The 27644-nt window shown below is 33.9% G+C and overlaps 3 protein-coding genes across 8 annotated transcripts in view; 1 reads left to right on the plus strand and 2 right to left on the minus strand.

The window, feature by feature from the left end:
• The window catches only part of LOC105259581 (serine proteinase stubble), a 43969-nt gene extending 35855 nt beyond the window's left edge, over positions 1–8114 (plus strand). For 3 of the 4 annotated variants that reach the window (XM_025411411.1, XM_011271603.3, XM_025411412.1), the window contains exons 2-9: positions 1583–1672; positions 3189–4045; positions 4720–4994; positions 5118–5487; positions 6154–6692; positions 6763–7060; positions 7148–7273; positions 7367–8114. In XM_025411411.1, coding sequence (XP_025267196.1) covers positions 1591–1672; positions 3189–4045; positions 4720–4994; positions 5118–5487; positions 6154–6692; positions 6763–7060; positions 7148–7273; positions 7367–7525 — 2706 coding nt within the window. In that variant the 5' untranslated portion in view covers positions 1583–1590 and the 3' untranslated portion in view covers positions 7526–8114. The remainder of the gene's footprint in view (positions 1–1582; positions 1673–3188; positions 4046–4719; positions 4995–5117; positions 5488–6153; positions 6693–6762; positions 7061–7147; positions 7274–7366) is intronic. The other variant, XM_011271605.3, reaches the window with a different exon arrangement.
• A 912-nt stretch (positions 8115–9026) lies between these two features.
• LOC105259579 lies at positions 9027–17987 on the minus strand. Of its 3 annotated transcripts, none has more exons than XM_011271601.3 (8): positions 17791–17987; positions 16848–17133; positions 15410–15693; positions 13961–15200; positions 13224–13435; positions 12772–12957; positions 12233–12431; positions 9027–9291 (listed from the first exon to the last, which is right to left on the minus strand). In XM_011271601.3, exons 2-8 carry the CDS (start codon positions 16882–16884, stop codon positions 9152–9154), a joined length of 2298 nt encoding a protein of 765 aa, XP_011269903.1. In that variant the 5' UTR covers positions 16885–17133; positions 17791–17987; the 3' UTR covers positions 9027–9151. The 3 variants fall into 3 exon arrangements, with proteins under 3 accessions (XP_011269903.1, XP_025267198.1, XP_025267200.1); XM_025411413.1 differs by having other exon boundaries at positions 15410–15696; XM_025411415.1 differs by having other exon boundaries at positions 12290–12431; positions 15410–15696; positions 17791–17986.
• A 745-nt stretch (positions 17988–18732) lies between these two features.
• Positions 18733–26908, minus strand: LOC105259578 (ionotropic receptor 93a). Its single transcript, XM_011271600.3, has 15 exons — positions 26675–26908; positions 26452–26592; positions 25999–26094; positions 25510–25653; positions 25170–25393; positions 24296–24460; positions 23890–24057; positions 22648–22881; positions 22407–22580; positions 21497–21715; positions 20807–20954; positions 19847–20198; positions 19450–19581; positions 19045–19202; positions 18733–18950 (listed from the first exon to the last, which is right to left on the minus strand). The coding sequence occupies exons 1-15, from the start codon at positions 26784–26786 to the stop codon at positions 18853–18855; spliced, it is 2565 nt and encodes an 854-aa protein (XP_011269902.2). The 5' UTR covers positions 26787–26908; the 3' UTR covers positions 18733–18852.
• Positions 26909–27644: the final 736 nt, after the last annotated feature.

The following is a 27644-nucleotide window of genomic DNA, read 5'->3' on the forward strand; positions in this document are numbered from 1 at the left end:
AATTCGTTATTTCCTAGAAAATCATAAGATTGAATTTTATACAAGAAAAAATTATCTAAGAATGATTAAAAGACAAAAATAACACAAAAAATGTAACATATAATATACTCAAATATAAATAATTTTCTAAAGAAGTCTAATAGATTTCTTAAATTTTTCAAATCTGTCTTTTACAGATGTCTTTTTTGTTATTTGAACAAAAGAATTTCATGTTAATAAGAAATTTCTCTACAAGAATGTAAAAAAAGAGAACGATCAGAAGATGTAACGTCGGTGGAGATAATCCCAACCATGATGACAAGACAGAACCAAGATGATGGTATCCTCGATTGAACATTCGAAAGCGAGAGACGCTGCATCGATGACCTGGAATGCAGGACCAGAATTCGGTGACAGGTCGGACCAGGGTAGCTTTTTTGTTCCTTCCGATACATCTTAGCTTCGTGATATCTGTCGCATCGGCGAAATACCATCGTTGATCTCAGATTATTCAATGATAGATTAAATGAAAAATTTACGCACGCATGAAATGTCTACATAATTAAATATTAAAACGGTGAAAAAGATTTTTATATAATATTATTGCTGACAGCATTCACACATTTTAAAATTATAAATGAATAAAAATACTTTATGTTTTTTTTAATTTAATGTTTAATATATCAATTAATTTAATGTATTAAATTTAAAGAAAGAAAATATTAACATTATACAAGTCATGAATTAAATTTAACGAGAGTAAAAATAAAATAAATCTAAAAGTTGCTAGATTTATTTTAAATTTATCGATATATGAGAGATATTTCGATATTTTAAATCCGCATAAAATAAAATTTAATTATATATCTATTCCACTTTTACTCTAAATTTCTCAATTATTTTGCATAATATTATATATAAAAAGTATCAAATTTTAAACAATATTCAATCAAACATTGTAATACTATTGTTCATAAATGGAAATATTCAAATTTTATTTTATTTTTGCCTTGTATACGTCATCGCTCTTTAAAGAAGACATCGTTAAAAGCATGTCGCGGGGATTTGAAAGACACATTTAATTCCGGATGGCTTCCTGTCTTTCGTAATAATATTATGTAAATTGAAACCGCTAGAAGTGACGTTTATACATATAAAGAAATTATGAAGTTGCGTGCTATCAAGTACGATACATTTGCAACAATTTACTTATTCGTAGTTTCACTGAAAATGAGAGAAAAAGCGCATTGTGTGTACATAAATATGTGTATGTGCGTGTGGGATGAAATACATCTCATGCGTCTTTGAAAAGGGTTAATATGAAAAGCATGCTTCAGCAACGGGAAAGTGAATTAGAAAGGAGCGCGCACACATACGTAGCAGAACAATAGACAATAGATGAGACGAAAGAGTAGACGTAAGCGTAGACGCTCGCGTTCTCCTTTGACGGAGCTCTTAATGGAATTATAAAATCTACTGCAGGAGTGTCTAGTAGTAGAACATGACTGGTTACCAGTCGTTTTCGGGAAACATTAATCTAAATTGACACGTATGATAATAGCCGAGAAATCCTGAATGTAATCGATGATATCTTTGTTTTCAGGGATCAGAATGCGGTGGATCGGTTACGTGGCCACGATTCTCTGGTGGTCGGGCATCGCCAGGTCTCTCAGTACGCTGAATCGAGGTCACAGTCAGTAATATTGCCTTTTGATGATTTAAGCGCGCTTCTTGTCGGCATCCGCGGCATCTCTCTATAGTCCTTTCGGCTGCGAAACGCACCGCTGTAGCATCTTCTCTTCTTTCGTCTCGTCTCTTCTCATCTTTTTTCGTGTACTTTCGAACAAGCCGTATGCAGCTGCTGTGCCTCTTCTCCCTTCTCTTTTTCATTCTTCTTCATTTCTCTTCGCTACCATCCCCCTTTACGCAACGTCTCTTGCTTCCTGAAGATTCTCTTCTTAAATGTGTAACGCTTAATTGGAAGGAGAACTCGGTCAAGGTGCAGTCGGTCGTGCACGAGCGTGAGAAAATAAAAGCGAAAGAAGTTGCTACTTTCTTTTTTGTTTCCGATGAATTTCCCTTCCGACCGAAAGGGAGGAAAGAGAACTTTCCTCTATTATTTTCTCACATTTTACGGAAACGCACAATTGACGCTGCGCGCTGTCAGCCGAAGATCAGCTGCGTTCTTCGAGGGAAGAGACGGACGCGTTCGCGTGCGGGAAGAGAATACGAGAGCGCATTTTAAATCGGGTCGTAGTCGTGATGACTTCGCTGTCAGGCTAACAAATTGGAAATATCTAGCGGCATAATGCCAACTTTCACAATCTGTAATTTTCGTAACGAGACCCCGTCGCCCTCCGACGAGGGTATCGAGAACGGAACAATTACATCGATCTTTCGAGCCGAACGCAAAGCGTCGATGGGGAAGAAAAATGTGTTGCGTAGAGAAAAAATCTTGCCCCCCTCCCTGCAAACTTCCCTATATCTAACATATAATATGCAATCCGTGGCGCGGACTGACACGATCGTGTCAGTCTCCGAAGCGGAGAAAGCGACTACATCGTGAAGCTACATCGCGGTCGTAATTCTTGCCCAAGTCTCGCCATGACTCGGTTAATGACACGGGCCCGGGTCTACGTACTCCTTCCAGTAATTAAGTTTCATTTTTTTTTTTACGTGATCTCCCACAAACACGCGTTCTTCGACAAGTAGTACACTTTCACCCGACTTGATAGACCTCGACGATCTCGAGATAGATCTCGCGTATGTAAGACATGTAAGACAGTCTAATTGTCGAGCGCGCTACGTATGACCTATCGTGCCGTATCGGCGCGACAGGACGTCACGCAATATTCATTCCTTTAACGCATCCATCAAATTTAATGTATGTAATCTCGTCGCCCGGAGCATGTTTCCTTTCTCGCTTTTTCGAAGCAAGCGCGTGGATAGAAACGTCAGTTTTGCGGCAAATCACAAGTTGCTTTCGTCGACAAATGATGAGCGTTTCAACGCGCATGTAACGTAACCGATTTTGAATCCCGACGCGAAAATAAGATTGCAAACTTATTTAATAGCGTAGATGTTTTCGATTTAACTCTGAAAAAAATACTACGGTGTTCAAAATTCTCTCCCTCTCTCTCTTTTCCTTTCTCTTGATTAGAAATATAGAATATCTAGAGAGAATAGCGCGATCTGTGGTGCATTTCCAGGTTACAAGATCAGTCCGAAGCCCTGCAAAGTGCCTGGTTCCGAGAGCAAGGAAGGCACGTGCATGTTCGTATGGGAGTGCATCAAGTCCGAGGGAACGCACGTGGGCGTGTGCGTGGATACGTTCATGTTCGGCAGTTGTTGCATCCACAACACGACGATAAATACGATAAGTACGTCTCACCATCCTCATCAACAGCAGCAGCACAGCAATACGACTACGAGTACACTCAAGCCAACTCTGTTTGACCCGGCAGCGTCAACTGAGACCACCAAACTGACCACGTCGATCTCTCCCTCGAGTTGGAGCACGGGATCAAACACCGCGAGACCGAGTCTCCATCAACTTTCAGGGTCTCACGGCTCAACCAGACCGTTAAAACCGTATTCGCACAGTGCCGCAAGGCCCTTGCAGAAGAGGCCGCATGCGAAACCGACGTCCGAGCACGACGTTGATAGGCTGCAAACCCCCGCGGTGTCTGTCTCCGCGTCCACCCCGAGCACATGGACGAAAGGCAGGCCGCAGAAAACGAAGAGACCCGGAAATCATCACGAGAATCACTCTCATCATCAGAAGACGAGACCGGATGAGGAACAAACGAGCGAGAAACCTCTCTCTGTCCAAAGCCAACCGGGCTTCAAGGACAAAATAGAGACTCATAATACGCTAATAGTACGTTTGCCGGGAAAGGAGCATGCCGATGACGAGGCTGCTGGCTTGAGCAAGCCGGCTAAACCGAATAAACCGAACAACCAGAGGCCAGTTGAGTCGAGACCGGACGAGAAGACCGGCGATGTCGATCTCAACGTGCAAGAGACGATAAATCGGCCAAATTCGGTCAATTCTGTCGTTGAGAAAGTAAGGATTTTTCAGTCTTTGTCGAAAATTAAGGGGGTTTTTCATATAAACATTAAAAAATAAAATATTTTTAAATAAAAAATTGATTAAAGGTTGCTAATTTCATTCCCTTATAACAATACGGCAGGCTGAAAAAAATATTAATAAATAACCTTTTCACTAGTAGAAAATATCCACCTAATTTCATTTCTTTAACTTGTTCCAAATTTGAGAAAAAAAATAAAAACCTAATTTTTACTCCCATTTTTGGAGGAGTGTAATTCCACAGAAAGGGATGAAGGAGTATATGTTTATATGAAAAATCTTGCTTAATTTTCGACAAAGAATCATCTCCTAAAATTATTCGCACTTATTAAGAAACATCCTGCATATGTTAATTGACTAAAATTATCTATACTTTTAAAATTATGTATGTAAAAATAAAAATAATTTATATAGAGTTAGAAATAATTGAAATGATAAATGTCTTATCCAAGTCTTGTCTTGTGTGGCAAGCTTTTCTCTTTTTCTATTTATTCAAATCAAAGATATTATTAAAATTAATTAAAGATATTAAAAAATAAATGCTTGATACAGATATTCCTCCAACATTACAAAGTATTGCGACTAATAACAACTGCTATTTTTCGCACGATAAAAGCATCATCGAGTTTAATGGAATATTGATTTTTCAGGAAACGGCGAAAGAACCCCATCCGAATGTAAATTTTATACACACTGAACGACCGCAGTGGGCAACCAAGCCAGTACAATCGAAACCGTCGTCGACGGATTTTTCAAAGCCGTTCTTCTCGATCAAAACGACGACGAATCGACCGATCTCGATAAGTAGTCAGGCAAATCAAAGACCGAATTTTATCTCGAAACCGAATACCTGGTCCACAAAAACATCGACGACTAGGCCGACAACGACCACTAGGCCGACTTATAACAAGCAGTCTTCCATCAGGTATGCAACTTGTCTTCGAGTCATCAGTATTATTCCTTATTGCAAAAGGATTTGCAAAAAAATCTAATTATTCCTATGTGAATTTCGTATTAGACATAGTGTAAAATTTGTCTTTCATTCTAGCGCAGCTGGATCCATACCACAAACTTCTCATTGGCAAGTGACTACAGAGCCAGTCTTCGTTACAAAACATAAACCGTCGTCGTTATCTTCATCCTCGTCCTCGTCATCGTCGTTCTCAACGTCGTCATTTTCATCATCCTCGTTTCCGTCATCACTATCATCATCGTCATCATCGTCCAAACCAATGACCACGATTACAGAGACGATACGAATACCGTCTTCAGGTACAAACTCTCATTTCTGGTCGAACAGCTGGACGCCACCTAGGCCATCCTTGAAACCGCACTGGACGGATAGTCCTAGTCTCCTTCAGAATGGACCGGAAAAGTTTCCATCGCGACCGAGCTTTAAGCCGACCGAGTCGCAACAAGTACGTCCAAGTATTTTCTTTCTTCGATAGATATTGATTGTCGCTTGTTTATTAATGTTATTCGATATTACAACAGTCTTTTTATGCTTTGGACATTTAACCGAACTGTACTTGTATTTTAAAAATCTTTGCCATAATTGTATTTTATTGGTATGTAATACAAGATATTAAATATATAAATAAGTTTTTCACTATTTCTGAAATTTAATAATTTAATTTTATTAATTTAATAATTTTATTATTTTTATTTTAATTTAATAATTTTATTAATTTAATAATTTAATTTTATTAATAAATATTATATAATTTAATCATAAAAGTGATCCTATTATTCTACAGCATTTTCCTTTATCTTTGGGCAGATTATTCTAGATCGATAGAAGGTCTGGTAATGAATTTATCAAGCCATTTTTTATTTTTTTGAGATTTGTAAATTTACTACTCATAATCAGAAAAGAAGAAGGTAAGAAAATGGCTCGATGAGAATTCATTGCAAATAAAAATCAAACTTTCTATCCATCCAGAATCTATAATTTATCTAAAAAATAGAAGAAAGATTGTGAAAAATTGAGGATTACCTTTATAATTGAACTGTATAATGTGTTAATAAAAATTAAATTTTGTATAAAAAATAGAGAACGTATATGCACTATCCGCTTTGCGTAGAGCACTGAGTATCAGAAGCCCCTGGGTTCAGCGCACTACATAACGACGTCCCACTTGGAAACGTCAACTAGGCCACGACCCACGAAGAAAACCACAATACTGAGCACAACGTCGCTGAGTACATCAATACCTTCGACAACCATTCATGCTACAACTAACCCGACGACCGCGATAACGACAGTGACGACAGTGACAGTGACTGCACCGACTAGCACAGTCAGTGCTAGCACCACGAGTATCGTTCCAACTCAAGGGTCGGCTGATCGCGAGGCATCAACAGCGGCGAGCGAGAAGGGGACGGGTTCGGTGATGACGATTCCGGCCGCTGACGAGAGCAAACACATGCAGTGTGGGGTACCGCCGTTGTTCCCGCGACCGGAAACGCGAATTGTTGGCGGGAAGGATGCACCGTTCGGCCGATGGCCCTGGCAAGTATCCGTACGTCGGACGTCCTTTTTCGGCTTCTCGAGCACTCACCGATGTGGCGGTGCGGTACTCAACGAGAATTGGATCGCCACCGCGGGTCATTGCGTCGACGAGTGAGTAGTCACCGTTCCTTCCTTGGGAGACACTCAACATCGTCGACGCTACTCGATTTTCGATTTTCAGTTTGCTGACGACGCAAATACGAATACGAGTCGGGGAATACGACTTCTCGTCGGTCCAGGAGCGACTGCCCTACGTGGAACGTGGCGTCGCCAAGAAAGTCGTGCACCCCAAGTACAACTTTTTCACGTACGAATACGATCTGGCCTTGGTGCGACTTGAGAGCTCCTTGACGTTCGCAGCGCACATCTCGCCTATTTGTCTGCCAGCCACGGATGATCTCTTGATCGGGGAGAATGCAACGGTAACGGGTTGGGGAAGGTTGAGCGAGGGTGGAACATTGCCCTCGATATTGCAAGAGGTAGTTGTTTAATTGTTAATTATTAATTCAAATTAGATGATGAATAATCTCTTTTAGCCATCTACTCATACTTTGACTATTTTTAAGGTTTCTGTGCCGATAGTGAGTAATGACAGGTGCAAATCGATGTTCTTAAGAGCTGGCAGACACGAGGTCATTCCGGACATCTTCCTCTGCGCCGGTTACGAAACCGGTGGGCAAGATTCGTGTCAGGTATACGCGCACGAACCATATCATTAAAACACTTATTTCGAGTACAACGCTTTCATCAAGAGAAGTGTTTCATTGTTCTTTCATTTTACGCAGGGTGATTCCGGAGGTCCTCTCCAAGTACGCGGAAAAGATGGTAGGTACTTTCTCGCCGGTATCATATCGTGGGGGATCGGATGCGCGGAAGCTAACTTGCCGGGAGTCTGTACAAGGATCTCCAAATTCGTACCGTGGATTTTGAAGAACGTTACCTGATCTACTCCACGATCAACGCGACTATAGATATGCGAATAAGAGAGAACTTGACAGAACCTATACCCGAATGTTATAAGCGATTCGCAACATTGGATCGCGAGATATCGAGAAACCAAGTTGATCACCTTAGATCCTTCTCGCAAATGAGAACGTATCTTCTATCATTTGCATTTATTTATTGTATTCACACTGCCACTCACGAAATAACACAATCTGTGGTGTTGCTACATATGCACAAGAAATGGAATCGAGTCATCGGATATTCTAGCGACGTACGCGAAACAGTCGTGCATTGCAACAGTATACATCGAGAAAACTTGTATTTATATATAAATCTACGTAAGGAAATAATATATATTTTTTAGATTATAAGGCTAGACAGCTGAATAACCGAGGGAAGTCTGAATTGTAATAAAGAGCTCAAAGAAGTCTGCTAGAGATAAAAGGAAACGCTGTTATTATTCTTGCTATTATTTTGCTTCGAAAAATGAACATAACATGATCTTTAGGAAAAATTGCGATTTTTCATATATAAAACACACACTAAATTTACTAGTAAAAGCTATGTATTTTGAAAAATTAGTTTAATTTATTGTTGGAAAATTAGTGTTATTTAATAAATCCAGATATCTGGGTTTCACAAATTAAATCAATTCGACTTAAGGATGTTTTGTACAATCCCAGCAAAAAGTAGCTGAAAATCAATATTGACGAATATCCACTTTTGAGTATGAGAAATTGGAATATTACAATTTGATCTTAATTACAGTGCAGAGATGTATTTTTTAATATTTATTGCGTTTTTACTGAAATATTCTGAATTTTGTTAATCGAAATGATTAACTTTGGCAGAGAATTTTGCCTTGTGACAGATACATGGCTAACTTTATTAAATTATATTTAATATCTTTTTAACTAGTCAGTACTTGTATAATTTATTTGACCAAATATTTCCTCTGTATCTAAACTTTTGCAAATTTTAAACATATCTGAATATTATTTCCATGTGTTTTTGTCATTTGAATCGACGTTATACGTTTCCCATAAGGACACATGTTAATTCGGTGCAAATTCAAATCTTTATAACTTGTGAATATGCTTTAGTGAATCGATTTAAAAATTGTACTGAAGATTCTAAACATATGCAAGGACATTCTGTACAATTTTCATTAAATTTTCAATATTTTGAAAATAGGTACAAAACATCCTTAAGAACAAGCGACATTGTAGTAGTAAAAGGAAATGCGAATTTTTATAATTATCACAAAATATTTTAACATTTTCGTAATCTTTTTTTGCATCATAAATGCTTGTGTCAATTGGCAAGGCATAAAAGATATCGTCCTTCCACTCTATGGTTCGAAATAACTCGGAACGATTCTTCAAATGCTCAATCTTGCACATTTCGAATTACACACTGCCTCTTTCTTATCTTTATAATTCTTTATTTACAAATAGAAATCTGTACAGAACACATGTTAATTGCGTGTACTTGGTAATAATTGTGTGCGTGTTGGGAAGGAGAAGTCTATACATTATAAGATATAGCTATTTATAAGTATCGCCAAATAAACGAATGTTTATTTAAAAAATCTTAGAATATGTCATAAATTAAATTATACATGTCTACAGTATTCTTGAATTAAGCGGGTCGTCCACTCGACCGGCGATTAGACTCACCGAAGTTTCGGTGTCGACGATGAAATAAAGAAACGGATGCAAAGCTGTAAAAGGTACAGGTCCGGCTCTCTCGAACAGACCGTTACCTAAAAAAAATTGAACTTATTATTATTAATAAACTTGCAAAGAGAGAGAAAGAACGCCATTTTTTTAAATTATAATTATAAATAATATTATTAAAAAATATTTTCTAAAATATGTATTTTATATTTTATGTATCATTATTTTATGTGTTACAGAAATATATAAAATAATGAATTATACATATTTTAGAAAAATCAATGAAAAATATATTTTTGCGAAGAAATTTTGAAAAAAATCTATGTGATTTATGGAATTTGTACAATTCTCTTTACAATATTTTAATAGAAATAATGCAATACTTGACATAATACAAAGCTTATTATTTGTGCTACTTTACACAGTGCAAAGGAGAATCATTTAAATTGAAAGGAAGAGATATTTAAAGTGATAGAACATTTTATATAAAAGATATGTATAAACAGGAAAAGGAAAGAGAGAGAGAGAGAAAGAAAAAGAATTAATGTGAGCGTAAATTTGCAAGAGATTGAAGCCTTTTTATTTTTTCTATAAATCAGAAGAAAATATACTATTATAATCTCTTTTACAATTGCAAATCTTTAAATAATTTGCAGAACCTACAGTCTTATATTTAAAAAATAATAAATAGAAAATATTTAGAGACAAAATGATTCTCTCTAAACATTTTTTATCACATCATATTTTATTTTTAGAATGATTCGAAAATGTAAATAGAGATATATAGCGCAAGGTTTTCTTATTGACTTCTTTTGCGGCCTCTAACCGGATATCAGCAATTAAAATTCCGCGAATTGAACAATATTGAGAATATATATCTAAGAGTGATCAATAATTTTATTCACATCGACGAGAAAATAGATGTTGACTTGATTACGCGTTTTCGAAAGACTCGCATCTTCGCAAATATAATCCATTTGCATTTCGCGAAGTTATAAACGCAATCAATTTCTGTGATAATTTACTTGACAAAAATCAAAAAGATATTCTTATCAAGAAAAGCATCTGACTAAACTATCAATTTCCTTTTTCCCCGAAGCAGAGGCCATGAAATTGCAATCATTCGTAATTTTAATTTCATGACGCATTGAAAAGATAATAATCCGTGCTCGGCATAATTATCGTGAGACTCTATTAGCTTAATTGCTTGATTCAACGTTTGTCCTCGGCAGTTTCTCAACTTTAAATAAGACTCGGAAACGCGTTTTCATATAATTTTGGCAACGCAAAGTAATTTCGAAGCGTTGAAGCAATCATTAAGGATAAACAGCATTAATGAAGATTTAGCGGAACGTAAAAAGAAATAGCGAGAGAACGGAAGCGAAGGAGACAGAGAGAGAAAGAGAAAGAGAGAGAGAGAAAGAGAGAGAAAGGCAAAAAAAAAAGAAACCAAGCCAACCCAGTAGTAACGGCCGGTCATCATCGGACGTGTTTTCACACGCGTTAAGGAGTACATTGTGTCTCTCTCTCTCTCTCTTTTTCATCACGTTGTCGTTTACAAATTATGCGTTTCTAGAGAGTATTCGAGTCGCGCGGCGAGTCTTTGCAATTTCACTCGGTTAATACCGGATATTGCGTCAACGTGATTACCTCTTCGAACATTATCTCCGGCGCCGCGCGCTTGAGAATCGAGGCGAATCGCTATTCTCGCGTCCGCTGTTGTTCCAACTTAGATTACCTGGACGTATTTAATGGGATTAACATCCGGTCACTTGCCTGCATCAAGACAGGACCGATTTTTCAAACGTTAAAGGTAAATTAATATCCTAGTAAACACTGTTTATTGCAGTAATATAACGTGAAAATAATGTAACGCACACACACACACATACACACACACAAGTTACCTATACAATATAAAACTATATCACACATATTATTTTACAACATTACAACAGTAATGTAACAGAATATATATTATTGCAATATAAGAAACTAGACCTAACTCTAACTCGTATTCAATTTTTCATCGTAAAATAGATATAAAGCTTGCAAAGGATGGATACTAACATCTAAAGTACATCCCTCTTTTAGTTATTTAATTTCTAATACAATCCTAATAAGAGATGTAGAATATTAAACAGATTATTTGAAATTGAGCGGACAAATGTGAGAAATAATCCACTTTAAATTGCCTATTTAAAGCAACAAATCAAAATTTTTATATAAATTAAATCCCAAATTTTATAAATTAAATATATATATAATTTATTTTATGTATTTAATTACCTATAAATTAATATTTTAATGAATTTAATATGAACTAATTCTATATAGAATATAACTATGATGAATAACAATAAACATATGTATTGCACTACATGTTACATATGAATGAAAAATTACAATTAACCAGTAATTTATCCCTAAAATTTACGTATATTATTGTAACATTCTGTTTTATTGCTTTTACATAACATTAATATAACAGTGTTTACTAGGATTGTCTTCCAATATATATCGTATAATCTCATAAAAATTTATTCTAGATTATATGGCAATGATTATACCGCTATAAAGTGGTATCAGAATTATTCACAAAGCGAAATAATGAATAACAAATAATCGTAAATTATGAAACTGTTGAAAATATAAAAATTGGTAAGCATGATTAATAAACGGATATGCGGTCCTCATCCTCAATTACTGTACAATATCATCACGTTTACGAGTTACACGTAAACGAGAGGAAGCAAGTCTCGGAGCAGCAAGAAAAAGTGCGATACCTAACATAATTAAAAAATGGATTTAAAAAAAATACACTAAGGAGAAAGAGAGAAAGAAAGAGAAAGAAACAGAATTTAAAAAAGAGCAAGAACAAGAACATAATTAAAAAATGGATTGAATTGAATTGAAAAAAAATACACTATGGAGAAAGAGAGAAAAAAAGAGAAAGAAAGGATGCTAATTTGAAAAGGGATAGTGGGTGTGCGCGATAGTGCATGAAAAGCAAGAGTAAGAGAGAACCTGGAGGCAGATATCGATAATAGTCCCTTCGAGGTGGAACGACATTAGACGACTCACGAGAATGGGTACGGTCGGATTTCATATAATTCCTTATGTTGACCCCTATACTCTGTTGCACGTCTCGGGCGTACACACCAAGGTCGGATGTCATAGGCGATAGATCGGCCAACCTCGGCTCGAACACATCCACAATTCCCAACTACGAAGAAGAAACATAAAAAGTACAAGAAGCACATCGCAAAAAGTCTATTTTTTTTAATACTTTGAAGAAATATTACAAGAGTGAACGGACGCACAAAAATGAAATTAAAAAATTTATAATTAAATATGTGTATTTGACCTCAACATTTTATAAAATTGTTTTACATTTTTATGAACGAGTTATTGATGAAATCTTGGAGTAAGAAGCTTTGAAAATGGAGAAAACACCATAGGAATTATAGAAAACTATTTGTAACATTGTTTCGCGCGATCAGCTGATTGTCATTTGCTTTCATTCGATGTTGACATCGAAGTGTGTGACGTATTGTTCAGCTTACCCTTTGTAGAAATGATGTCAGTGTAACGAAACCACGTAGCATGAACGAAGGTATCGTGGCCCTGACCCAAGTAGGCTGTAATCGCTTCCTCAACAATCTCAATGACTTCCCGCTGAGATCTCTCGCCAGACGATGCGTGTCCGTTTTATCCGTCGGCATGAGAAGTATTATGTTGTATCGGGGATCCTCGAAAATATTAAGAGAACAATATTTATTGTATTACACGCTTATACTTCTGCAAAGTAACTTTATTCGTGAACAGCTCATATTTAATTTTTAAAGCTAAGTTGTGCTTAGATCGACGTTTTTTTCAAATAGATCTTCTTTCTCTGTCTACGCAGAAGATAAACTATGATTATAATTATTAAAAAATGATTTAAAAAATTAAGTTTGATTTTCAAATTTTAAACAAAGAAACGAAATAGATGAATTAAATCTCCATTTAAACTTACGTCTAGAGGAAACTCGAGCGCGACAGCATGCAAGGATGGGAAATAGGCAAAAGGTAGCACAGCGATATATGTCGAGGCCGATATCGAGGATACATCGCAACCGTTTACTAGAAACGATATCTCCGCAGAATCTCCGTTGGAGGATTCGTCCGCGTTTATCGTATTATACGATGATTTCCAAATCTCCAAGTTTTGCATCCAGATACCTTCGTCTAAAAGATAATAGTTCTAATTTTGAATTAGGATATACAAAAGAGAAAAATTCTCCTCCAATTGTTATATCCTCATAAGTGTAATGCTTTACAAAACTTTACATAATTTTTATTATAATTTTATAATTTTCTATTAAAGCGCAAAAAGTTTATATATTTCGAGATTCTAATTTAATTAGGATTGTACGAGATTTGCAACAAGCAGACCTTCGTCTTTATACATTTTTTCTCAAAAATAATTATTTGTTTTTTCTATGATACATAAATAATAATTATCTTAAAAGATTATAGGTTAAATATTACTTTAAATAATTGTTCAATATTAGATAATAACTGTTAATAAAATCGAAACAAGACAAGATTTTTGCTGCAAAGATTCACTTAAAATCAAGGTAAGATTTAAATTTTCGGAAATTTTCAATACCAATACAATATAATTTTGACCTTGAGTCTTGTACAACCCTAAATTTAATTAATAATTTAATCGATTAATGCGCACGATGATAAAAAATGATTCGAACGTACCTGGATAACTAGAGAAGTATCCACGCGGATTCTTCGCTCTTCGTTTACGTAGATTCGACGATTTGTAATTTGTCAACTCATCTGTACCTTCATTTATTATAACTTTCAAATTAGGCTCCGATTCTTTCTTCTTCCGATTCATCGAAACGATATTCCCATTCGTCGATGCAATCGTGGAATCATTCAAATCTCCAACGAGATCGCTCGAAGTTGTCGTGTTTATCGCTTGAATAGATGATGTTGTCATCTCAGCGGACGCTGTAGTGTCGTCATCAATATTAATGATTGGCGTTATTCCGACATCATGCATAGGAATAATTATCCCCGAAATATTTCCGTCCGGAAGAGCGCCCATCGATGTCATACTCGATTGCGAAAAAACACTGTTATTCGTCATGGTTTCGATAACGGGACTCGGAGTAGTTAAATTTATAGCATTGGCTAAAGGCGAAGAGATCGTGGAAATTAACGAATTCGAGGTAACGGTATTCGTATTAACGGTGACAGACGTATCATTAATGGGCGTCGCATCCACGATAGTTACAGTCGACGAAATATTTGTCAGCATCTCGTCACTCATCGCATTGACATTAGCCGCCGTTGTCGTATCTAGGTCATGCGGTACTTGAATATTCGCATTAGAATTTGCATTCTCCGTAGCGGTCTTAGGAATGATGATATCCGCGACAATTTCGTCTGTTTCAGCGATGGCGACTATCGAAGTGGCCTGCGGACTCTGATCGATCGAAGTAGGAACCATAGTCGGATTCGTTTGGCTGTCCACAGTGACTCGCGTGGATGTTAGCTGGATGTTTTCATCAGAAATAATCACAGATGAAGAATCTACCGTCGACGTACTTGGAACAGCTGATTCGGGATTCGCGACTGTAATCGATTGCACGTCGATTGCTTCCATCGTGACACTTTGAGTAACGTCCGCTGCGGTCGATGGAGCGATCGTTGTTTCTGACGGAAGTGTTGTAGCGATTAAAGTGACCGTCGTCGTGTCCGGTTCATTCATTGTGTCTATCATCTCTGTCGGGATTGACCCGGCAGTAGACGTCGGAAGTTCGGTTGTATCCGAAGAGTCTCCCATTTTGATAGTAACGTTCGCTTCTTGCTCGATACTGGACAGATCGAAGCCGTAAAACCTCAGGATGTCTTCGTATTCGGGACGAAGTCTGATGTTCTCCTTGTTTAGTGTCAATCCGCCCAGGAAGCCATCAGCATTGAGGTAACTCTTGAAATCGTATAATTTTATCAATAAATGCAGCTACTTGCGCTTTAATCAACAATTTTTAGCAGTCCCCAGTTTTATTTTTCTATCTAATCTATCTTATATCTAATATCGAACAAAATATTAAATAATAAAGAAGAAAAATACGAAAAAGTAGAGCATCTTCGGACAACGTTCCTTTAGATACTTGCATTGCTCTTGCGCGATCTTACTCTCAATCGTCGGTGAATATCCCTGAAACCGATCCTGGTAACATCCCTGGATGGTAATCCTACAGCTTCAGTGATTTGTTGACACCCTCTACCAGCGGATCCTTCGTAAAGCGCCGCCAATATGAAGGCAACCCCTGTGGGCGAAAACGCCACATTTCCGTGCGCCGAATATTGTTGAAGGATCTTCAATCCCAGATCATTGATGACGTCGGTGATGACATCGACCGGACGTTGCGTGTCCGCACGATACCAAGGATCGTACCTATAACCGAACGCGAACGACACTGCTGCAACATAACAACATAGTCGATAAAATTAAAACTTGTAATTATAATTGTATATATTATTATTAGGCATGATATATTAATTATATTAGATGTAAATAATTTTACAATATTTGTTATGAAATTCAATGTTTATCGACAAATTATACATGTACAATTCAATCATGAAAGCAATTCCTTGTAATTATAATTATTAATATATAAGTAATTATAATTATTAATATATACAATTATAATTACAAGTAATTATAATTGTATATATTATTATGCATGATATATTAATTATATTAGATGTAAATAATTTTACAATATTTATTATGAAATTCAATGTTTATCCACAAATTATACATGTACAGTTCAATCATGAAAGCAATTCCCATCATTTTTTTAACACTTCCTTCCATCGTTCAAATAAGTTATAGATTCTGAATCGACAGAAAGTCTGTTCCTTCTCGCGATAAATTTCTTAAGCTATCTTTTCTTATTTCTTCGACATTTCTAAATTTCTTGTCAGACGTGCTGCATCGATTGAAACAAGTAGTAGCCTAAAGACGCCATGTCCAATAAACATACTAAAAATGGCTTTTGGAATGAATTCATCACAAGTAAAGACTAGATTTTTATCAATTCAGAATTTATTACCTACCTGAAATTGTGAAAAAATAATGAGAATTATTTTCATAATTAATCTATATTAAAATATATATAATTCTATATAATATACATATAATTGTTAATAGATTGAATTTCTTAAAAAATAGAAGAAATCTTATACACCTAATATATTATAATTATATAATTTGCTTTTTTGATGTGTGTGAATTAAAGCCTTCCTTTGAATAACGCAGCTTCTCATCAATTTATTCTTTCTCAATGTAATCTCTCTTTCGTACAATCGTCTTAAAATATAATTATTCCTCTCTTTAATTCGCGTTGAAAGTGTAAAGGAAAATGTTTCACTTATCTGTATGTATCTTTTTCATTTTCGTTATTCAGGAGGAAGGCTGTATATAATAATATCTAATTTTAATATAATACTTTTAATATATTATAATAATAATTTTAATATAATAATAATTATATAATTTTCAAAGAGCTTGTCGAGAGCTTAGATCTCGGACTAATCTAAATCGAATCGAGACGACCTTACGTACGCTGCAATATTACAATCCAGTGTAATGGCTTGTCCATCGTTTCCGGTCGCTGCTGCCTTCGACGCCGGAGTGCCGCGGCGCCGCTGGTTCTGGTTCTATCAAGATTAGCCTCAGCTCGTTCGCGCTCCACGTCGGAACTGGCTTGGTACGCTGGACTAACGGCCGTCGAGGCTCGAGAGGTTTGATTAAGGCCCGCTCGACGAGGCCCGTTTTGAGGCGCGCCGGAGGAAGCCCGGCTCGCGAGCGAGGCCCGCTCTTGAGGCCCGCCGATTATTACCGCGACTTCCTAAGTGGTTAAGATCGTAATCCCCGTTAAATTGCGTACATAGCTCCTCTCCTCTCCCCCCCGCTAATTCTCCTTCCCTCCTCTTCATTGCTTTACTCTTCTTCTCTCTGTATTTTTTCAGAAGCTGCTATCTTCCAGCGTCTTGAGAGAATCGTATCCCTCTCTATCTCTCTGTGCATGTGTGTGTGTGTTGTATTCATTATATGCTCACTTGTGTTTATGTTTATACGTGGACGGGCGCGTCCGTCATCGCGTATAAATTGATTTATGATTTATGTATACATACTATTTTCTATTCACGCAATCTAATAATACTCATGTTACGTATATCTATGCATAGGATACGTGTACCAGTGAATGACCGGCCGAAGGACATTATTACATAATTTAATGCATCCTTGTGACATATATATAAAAATTATTCCACATCAAGTTTCAGCTCTATTGTTGATTAAAATGAAAAATAAAGGGAGCAATTATTATTAAGTTGCCTTGATAAATTAAAATTGATGTGTCGCGCACTCTCGAATTTGACTATATATATTTTAATTGAGAAACATATAAAAACATATATTAAAAATTTGATTAAAAATTTAATTAATAAGAGAATTTAATTTAATTTAATTCTCTTATTAATAATATTTTTTTTATATTTACGGATTATTCTCGCTGATACGTTGGCTCTGTTCACGACATGTTAATCGGGCATTCCTCTCGGTGATCGGCGATCAGGGCGATCCCCAGATCACGAATCTTGGAAAATATGCGGATATCACGCATCCGATAACGGTAGTAAGTAGCGGCACGAAGGCGCGGTGAAGGCGAAGCGAGGATCCGCTTTCGACTGATCCAAGTGGGAGGATCTCCGCGACTTAGAGCGTTATGTAATAACGTCGCGGTGACTTTTACCCGCCGCCACGGGTGGTTGCTTAATGTGCGGAATCTGGGATCTATCGTGCTAACAATGCGAATCGCACGCGCGGTTGAAGATTATTTCGCCGAGCAATTTATGCCGTGCGACCCTCTTCTCATTCATCTCCATCGCTCGTTTCTATTTAGCTCTAGGCCGATCATTATCATTATCGATAGTTATTGTGTTTAGAGAGGGGAAAAAACATGTTTGGCTTTTCAGTGGAAAACAAGCATTGAAGAAAATTGATTTCTTCTACCTTTTTAACATATTATTTTTCTTCATGTTATTTTGTTAATATAATAAAAATTTATTCTTACTATTCTTATTAACTAAAATTTTTATATTTCTTGTATTTATTTATTTTCTTTTTCAAAGGTAATTTTAATGAATTAATGAGATTTTTTGGAGCAAATTACATCAAATACGACATAATTCGGATAATTTTTAATTAGATGTATAACAAAAATTTTTATATTTATTTTTATACTTCTAACTGAGAATTAGATTCAAATTATATCTTGTTCGAAAAAACATTTTGTTTATTTCTCATTTTTGTTTATTTTTTCTATTAAGAAAAAAATAGGTTTTTACATCTCTAAATACAATTCGTATGATTAAAATAAGATCGTTTTATAGGAATCATGCATATGCGAAAATGGTCCCTTTATTAAATTTTACCTTTTTTAAATTTTAATTCTAGGATAATTATTATTATTTAATTACATTACGAAGATTTTAAGGACGCAAAACTGTTTGGAGAGAAGGAGATGGAGCGTTTATAATTTAATTCTAACGCCGGATCAAATTCAGGAGAGAAAAGGTTGAATCAATTTACGTCGTTTCGCCACTTGGCGTTTGTGCCAATAAAATTCGCAGCACAGGAGAAATATTGATCCAGCCACACCTGAAAAGAGCAAAATAAAGCGAATCGCGTATTCTCACGAGATATTATTATACTCTTGGAGAATGTGCTTCTCAAGGAAAAAGATATACGTTACCCATAAAAAGCACGAAAAATATTCCTTGCATATCCGCCACGTTTACTTTCCGTTCGTTTACTGCTTGATTGGCGAGAATATCCGAGCATTTGTCTTTCATCGGTATTTGTTCCGTTACCCATTTGTTCATCAATCCAGACTCGTGCATGCGATGTAATCTGAATGACAAAGTTGACGCAAATTAATAGATTCGTCAAGTAATCATTATTGAGATGTGCAATTAAATTTTAATTGATATTTTTTTAACATTATAAAAATTCATGATAAAATGATCTATACAGATTATTTGTGAGCAAAAATTCTACAATTGCGAAATTATATAAAATATACATATAATAGTCACAAATATACATATAATAATCACAAATTTTATGTATAATTAAATTAAAATTAAAATTAATTTACTCTGCGTTGATGATTTTTATGTAAGGATTGTCTTGATTAATAATCATGGCTATAGGTTCATCCATAAATTCGTCAGTGCTTAAGGAAAAAGAGCATCTTCCAGTTGTTAACATATCGGTTCTCATTAAGAATCTGTTCAAAGAATAAATAAACGAATAAATTGTGTTATTATTTTATTTTATTTTACTTTATTTTAATCGCTAATTTATTCTATGTATTAATAAAGAAAATGAAGTATTTAAATGAAAAAAGAACTTTTTAAAATGTGTGTTTATGTTCCTTAAAATTTAAAACAAAAAAAAATTTTACTTAAATGTTACTTTTCTTCTCGAAAAAGTATTTGGTAAATATATTCGGAAACAATTTACAGGACTTTGACTTAAAATTATAAGATTACCTTAATGTGCTTTTCCAGTCGATTAAAGCGTATTTTCCTGCCTTTACTTTTTCGATAACTTCAGCTTCTTGTGTCGCATTATAAATTTTAGCTCGTTTCAGCATAATATGATACTTTTCTTCTTCTGCATTTTTCAGATACTCCTCTAAATAACTGCCATTAGGAAAGCCCCAGGTTAATCTGTTTTTATTAGCGAGGAGAGCGTCTATGGTCAGGATGGAGCTATCCATATTTGGGAATGTCAGAAATGCGACCAAACTTCCGGAATAAGTCGCTACCACGACCATCACAATCAACCACCAGATGCCGATTAGCAAACGAGCACTATCGGAATAAGGTAGATACATTCCGCCTAAAATTATTCATGCATTTTATTACTTTTTCTCTCTTTTGATAAAATATAATCTTTTAATTTTAAGTAGAGTAAAATGATATAACATGCTCCCTATTTGCTTAAATCAATATAAAATAGGCGTATATTTTATATTGATAGTTGAATTTTATTAATATTTATTGATATTACAATTAATAATTGCATTTGCAATTTTTGATTAATTAAAGTATTATAAAATCAACTTTTTGAAAATACTGAAAAGGATGTTTTCCTGGACTTCAGAAAAAATGTCTCAGATGTTTATAATCAACAAAAATAATTTTTTCTTTAAATTATTTAGTTCAATGAATTAAACAAATTCATATTTTAACTTAATAAAAATATTGATTGCATATTTACAAGAATTGATCTTTCTTTATTTTTTCTAAATAAAAACACTGACATTCATTTATAGTATTTTGTCATTGCTTCTATTATTGTTTCTTCACTCTATTCTACCCTTATATACTTTTTCTTTTATATATGTTTTTCTCATCAACAATAATAAAATCTTTAAATTAAAAACGGAATAAAGCTTTAAGGATTTAAGGATTTAAGTCATATAATATAAAATAAAATGATATTACCTTGCTGAAGAAGAGCACCGTAAACATACCATATACATTGCCAGGAGGAGTTGAGACCCGATGTTTTTGTACTGGTTGGACCGTACTTGTGAATCAGATACAAGCTCGGGCCCATTATGATAATGGATGATGCCAGGCACGCCCATGTCTGCAAAATTAGCCTTCTTAGAGATATACACTTGTTACAAGGGCATGAAATAGATCGAGCTAATCGAGTACTAAAAAGCATCGATATAAGATAACTGTTGATCTCGAGCATCTCATAATAAATCTCTATTATCTCATAATAAATCTCTATCTTTATTATTCTTATTCAAATGAAGAATAATGAAAACTTTATAAAGATCCTATATTTATATAATTTTCAATTTATGTGCAAAGTAACATTATTGTATTTATTAATAATGTGTTGCTATATTTTATTACTAATGTGACAAACTAAAATAAAAATGTTACATATTTCATTATTAATGTAATAAAGTAAAATATAGATTTCTACCGAGTCTTGTCCTGTTGATAAACTTTGACTTTCTTCGCCTTAACATAACATTTTAAACAATTGTAATATGATCCTGATGCAATTTGTAAGTTTTTCTCCAAAAAATCGTATTTTATGAAAAAAATAAATATTTTATTTTTTTTTCTTTACGTCTCTATACAAATGTAAAGTGTTTTTAGTGCAAATTATACCTCTTTAGCAAAGGGTGCGGTGAACAGCAATGCTCTAGAGAGTTGACCTGGCTTTGCGGTCAGGAAACTATATGTCTGTATAAAAATCGGTATGGTGAAATTAATCTCTCCCCTTCCGCGATTGTTTACGGTATAAGCGCAGGCTGCAAAGAGAACTCTCTTTTCGGTGACCATATCTATTATTTCTGGTGGCATTTCTCTCGTCGTTGACGTTAATACCTTCAAAACGTTTGAAATACTCGTCAAAAAAGCACAGAGTTGGATCTACATTAAATTAAAGTTACAGCGAAAAATTTATATTACACATTTCGAGCATTTCATACGAAAAAAATAAATTTTTCTAAAGATTAAATTATTCAATCGGTTTTACATATTTTAAATTTTCCATCATCATAGTGAAGAGTAGCTTGAACATTCATTTAAAAAATGTTTATCGCTATTTTTCGTATTTGATAGAACATTGTTTATAACATGTATTATACATGAATTTATTAATTTAACAATAAATTTTAATAATATCTTCTTATTAAAAAAAAACAAATTTAGATCTCATTATTTCCATATTAATCACTTTATTGAATAAATGATGATATGAATATGAGTTTTCATACTACAAAGAACGATCTTTGTAAGAAATGATTTTTCTATCGCTCAAAATTCATAATAACTATAATTAATCTTAATAGTCTACAGAAAGACTCTCTCTAAACTTCATTAATAGTACAAATACATTAATATAAATTCTATTCTAGCTATTTAGATTAATTAAACATACAAAAACAGGTGATACATCACGATACTTGCTTATCTATCTTACTTAATTTTTTGCATCTAGAAAATTATTACTGTATTTGCAAGACAATTTTTTGAGTGTGTTATAAAACAGAAATATATTGTTACATAAACTTACCATATCGGCTTGAGTCTCATTTTGAGTAAACTTGATGGTTCGATTGCTTACTGGACTGAGCACGGAATACGTAAAGTTCAATTTGTTTCCCAAATATTTGACGACATCAAAAAGCAATCCACCGTATTCCTTCTCACCAGAGTTGGTCATTGAGATAATTTGCCACGGTGGATTCTAAAAAAAAGACACGATCTTTATACAATCTCCATCTCCGGAAAAAAGATTCACGTTCATTACTTACGTGATATGTAGCGATCGGTAAATTGATTCCTCGAAATCCATGCACGACATGCGGAAAGATGACGTCTGTCAGATTCATACCAAGAGTGGGAATCCACGATCCTGAATCTATCAAATGCGCGGTGCTCTTGTCACGAATGAAAAAGTTACCCCATGTTATAGCTGAAGCAAAACGCCAAAACAGACATTTACCGCAAATGCCGCCCGTGGCGAAATTATCTTGAGCAAGTTTTGTCTGCAAGAAAAAAAATTGCGCACGTAAAAATAAAGCTTGCGATTAGAATTGACCATCAATGATAGAGAGATTCTTTACAAATGTATTTAAAAGTCTTTTTTCCCTTAATGCATAGTATATTTGAGTTAAGTGTAGACATTCAATAATTCGTTTAAATAATAGAATATAAAAAATGTTTCGAGTTAAAGTTATATATTTGTTGAAGAAGAATTACATGATAATTTAAATAAAATTTCATCAACGTGTAAAATGAAGTTTTCAATAGTCATAAAAAAAATATCTCTAATAAAAATTGTCATAAACAACATTTAAAAAAAAATAATTTAAAAAAACAGTGTAAGCTTAAAACCAAAATTCGCCTGTAAGGAAACGTATGAAATCAACCTATCTTTATATTTTTGAATCTATTAAACTCGAAAAAAAAAATTTTTAAATTGTCAAAAATCCGGAGAACTTTGTGAAAATGCAGTTTTTACAACAAAATCTTGCTTCACAGCAAATATTTTTTAATGAACAAATAGTCATTAAACTCAATAAAATCAATAAAAATTATTTCTTTTGCTCACAATGATCATTAGTATGTGTTGTAAGTTCAAAACCACTATAAATCCAAAGATATAAAAATAGACTGATTTTGTACGTTTCCCTTAGAGGCAAATTTTGAGCCTAAGTTTACATCGTTCTTTTCATTCGGGACACACATTACGTATAGATCTTTTTAAATAAAATAATTTTCATTCACAACATTTTTTATAATTCTATTATTTATATTATTTATTAAAATTAACGAAGTATATACACTTAAACCAAACATTGCATATTTAAAAAATGATATTATATATACATTTAAAAGAGAAAATATACATGAATTTCAGAAAAATGTGATTCCCAGTTCCACGAATAAATCTCTGTGCACATTAATTTGTTTATCCAAAATCCACTAGTTACACAAGATATCATTTTTGTATCATCAATATCTCTAACTTATATCAAAATGAATTTACGAACCCTGATAAATTTAAGAATCTCCCGACGTCTTTCGCGTTTGTTTAATCGGACGATTTCGAATTCTTCATTGCTCACATGGTTATATAATTCTATTTCAGTCATCAATGATATTTTTAAAGCATTATTCAAAGCCATAGTTAACTCTTGGATATGACATATTAAATTGTTCTGAAAAAAAACAAGTTTTCTTCAAATACACATATCGAGAAAAAGAGAGAAAATGACTTTTTCTACAAAAAGATAATCTTTTTATTAATCAATCTACATTATCAATAATTATTTGATCATTTAAATCATAAATTTATTTCAAGCAATTGAAATATGTATATATGCATACAATATACACATACACACATATATATATATATGTATATAAAATCAAACAAGAATAATTAGAATAGATTACATTGCAATATGTGTTGTTGTCCGTAGCGTTATAAATGAAAGCCACGTTACTACCTTCTGACAATAGGTCGATCAAACTAGTAATGTTTGTAGAGTTATTTTTTACGATATCAGTAATGACATATAACCATTGACTGTCAGGTTGAACCATATTTAACATCTTTGCCTAAATAATATGAGAAAATAAAAATTACATTTATAATTTCTAAGGCTTCGTAGATAACATTATATATATTTGAAATAGAAAGAATATGTTATAATTTGTAAAATTTCACGTTAAAAGTGGCGGTAAATATTTATATAAATTTACACAGCACTTAATGAAAATTATTTGTTCGTTATCTATTTAAAATAACAAGTTCAATATGCATGTAATATAAATAAAATAAAATGTTTAATATAATAAATATTTAGTAAATATAAATAAAATTTTTAATTTTATATGCAATAGATAGAGAGATGAATTATAGTTTAATATTACTAACAATAACGAAAGAAATATTACTGATATTGAGAAATATTACTGATTAAAACATTCAAAATTATTAACTGATTCTTTCAATAAAATATCACTGATTTACAATGCTGTACTTATAACTGCTGTAATCAGTGATTATTTACTGTTTTTCAGTGATAATACACTGATTCACTTTTAGAGAGTACAATATATATACATATCGAAAGAATGTATCCTCTACAATATGTATATCAAAAAGGAAAATAATCCATGTAATATTAATTTAAACATTTATCGAAACGGTTTTACATCAAAGTGAATCTATTATGAATTTATTATGAAATGTATTAATTTTATTTCTTTATACTAATTAATTTAAATAGACATTTAAATGATATTTAAATAAGTTTTTACACACAGCTTCCATAACGTCGGCCACTGTATCTATCGTGACGATTACGAGAAAGCATTTTCCCAATTGGTCCACGTGAAAACTTTCAAGCATTTCTTTTATGTAATATCTCTTATTACGCTCAGAATCGGCGTGCTTAAACACAAATAGCGATCTAGAGACCAGATTAAATTTCTTGTTTGGCAATGCAATCGATATAGCTTTTGTGACTCGGTTGATTGTGTCTCTATCTACAATGCATTAGAAAGAAAAACGTGTTTTTATCGAGGATGCCAAGAAATGACATACGAGAGAAGACGAGAGGAACAACGAAAGCGAGAAAGAGAATAATTAATTATTAAACTACCAAAAGTATCGTCGTGCAATATATTAACGTTGTTCCAAAGCAAAGCATCGGCCATTCTGATATCGAAGAAAATCTGAGATAATTCTTTGCCTGGCAATATCAAAGGAATGCTCACACCTTCGGGTAATCGTGGACAATCTTGCTCTTCGAATATAAAACAAATAATATTTAATACTCTCATCTTTCGCTATTTTATATTATTTGATAAAACATACGGTGTGTATTGAAATTTTTATATAAGCAAGAGTTAGACAAAACATATTATATACACATACATACACACACACACACATATACACTGGTCTAACAGAATCTCTTTCTCTGTAGCAAATGAGATAATAGATAACGCAATTAAAATAGTATTTGATATATGAGTAGCATATCTCTTAGTCACCAGTTATAACTGTAGTTGAGTATGTATATGTCCTTGTGAGCTAAAGAAAAATTTTTTACTCACTTTTTTTATAGAGAAAATCTCTTCATACGTACCTGTTATCGCTAAATGTATGATTTCATCTTTACGCACTGCATTGTACAGATTCCACGTTTGATCACAAGTTGTCACGGATAGAAGCACTGTATAATCTTTATACACATGTTAAACACGAAGAAATTTATTATTAGATTGATATAAAAGATTTTCTCTTTTTAAGTTCTGTATCAAATAAAATAAAAAATCCAATGTTTTTTTTTAAAGAGGTGATTGAGATATTTTTTTTATATATAAGAAAAGTATCTTGAAGCGAGATTTTTGCCTCTATTTTATTACAATTTTGTATTTTCTTTTTTTTTTTTTTGCTAGATTTTTTGTTAGAAAAAAACGGTTTTTCATATCTCTCATAATGTAATAAAAAGTATATATAAAGAATATATAAAGTATATATAAGATGATATAATATATCTTCGAAATTTATCTGAGATATCGTACATTCGTATTCTTACCTTGAAAACTGTCTATCTTCGTGTCATGAAAGACATGCACTTCAATATCAGACGTGATGTTTGAGATGAAATTGTAAATATTACTTACAACGCTACGATATTCAGCTTTATTGTCGAAGAAACTTTTCTCAATAATGATTGCTGGATCAAAGGAAGAAATTTTTTTTATTAATGCATACACGTGATATTAATTTTTTTTTAAGATAAAGAAAATTGTCCATACCCATCGAGGCATTGTTGGATACTAGCGACGGAAAATCATTGAAGGCGTCAACTGAATTGAGAATCCACACGAGGAAAAAGACGGAGATCATATCCATCAGCGAAAATTGCATTGAAGCACGTCGCTGCAATCAGTCGATATATAAGGGAGGACATTGTTCAATGATAAATGAGCTGATTACTTTTGCCAATCCATTATTATCGTATCAACTGAAACTTCGTCAAGCTCGATCAAATCGCAATTGTAGACTGTGCGCATTTGTAGACTCGTATCGTAACTTGTACCGAGAGGAAAAGGTCGATTCTTAAATAACTTATTAAGAAACGATCGAATCTCATCGCGACTTGAACAGAAAATGCATCACTGGCCTAGATGGGCGAGGCAATAATTATACATTGTGAAATATCATCGTGAAAAAGTCAACTTGATCGATTCTCTTTGAATCTGACTATTAACTATTCGAAATTCATTTTTGCGATAAAAATATGAAATCTTTTATTGCAAGCACAATAAAATTGTATGTGTAAAATTGTATGAATCTATAGCTTGGTCTACACTTACAATATACGAGTAAGTTACACATACAATTTTACATTGTGCTTGCAATAAAAGATTATATATATATATTTGGTCAGCGAGCGACCATTTTCAAGGATCCTCCATGGTAATCGGCATTGCATTCATCGAGCAAGATACCAACATCGTTCTGGAATCACATATCATTGTGTTAAAAAGCAGCATTAGGTGTAAGGTCTGGATAGCTCAGTAATCTAGAGCAATTGCCCGGAAAGCTAAAAACTCGGGTTCGATTCCCGATCCAGCCACTTGCGCCTCACATATTTACTAGTCTGCGAATATTGTTTTCTAGTAATTATTCGCTAGGCTGAAGAGTGTGCGAATGCTCTCTTCACGGAATATGCCGTTGCCATGGATGGATTCTGTCGCTCGTTGAAATGTTCAAATGGGCGTA

Source organism: Camponotus floridanus, unplaced genomic scaffold (assembly GCF_003227725.1).
Source record: "Camponotus floridanus strain SB8 unplaced genomic scaffold, Cflo_v7.5 scaffold4, whole genome shotgun sequence".
Lineage (NCBI taxonomy): Eukaryota > Metazoa > Arthropoda > Insecta > Hymenoptera > Formicidae > Camponotus > Camponotus floridanus.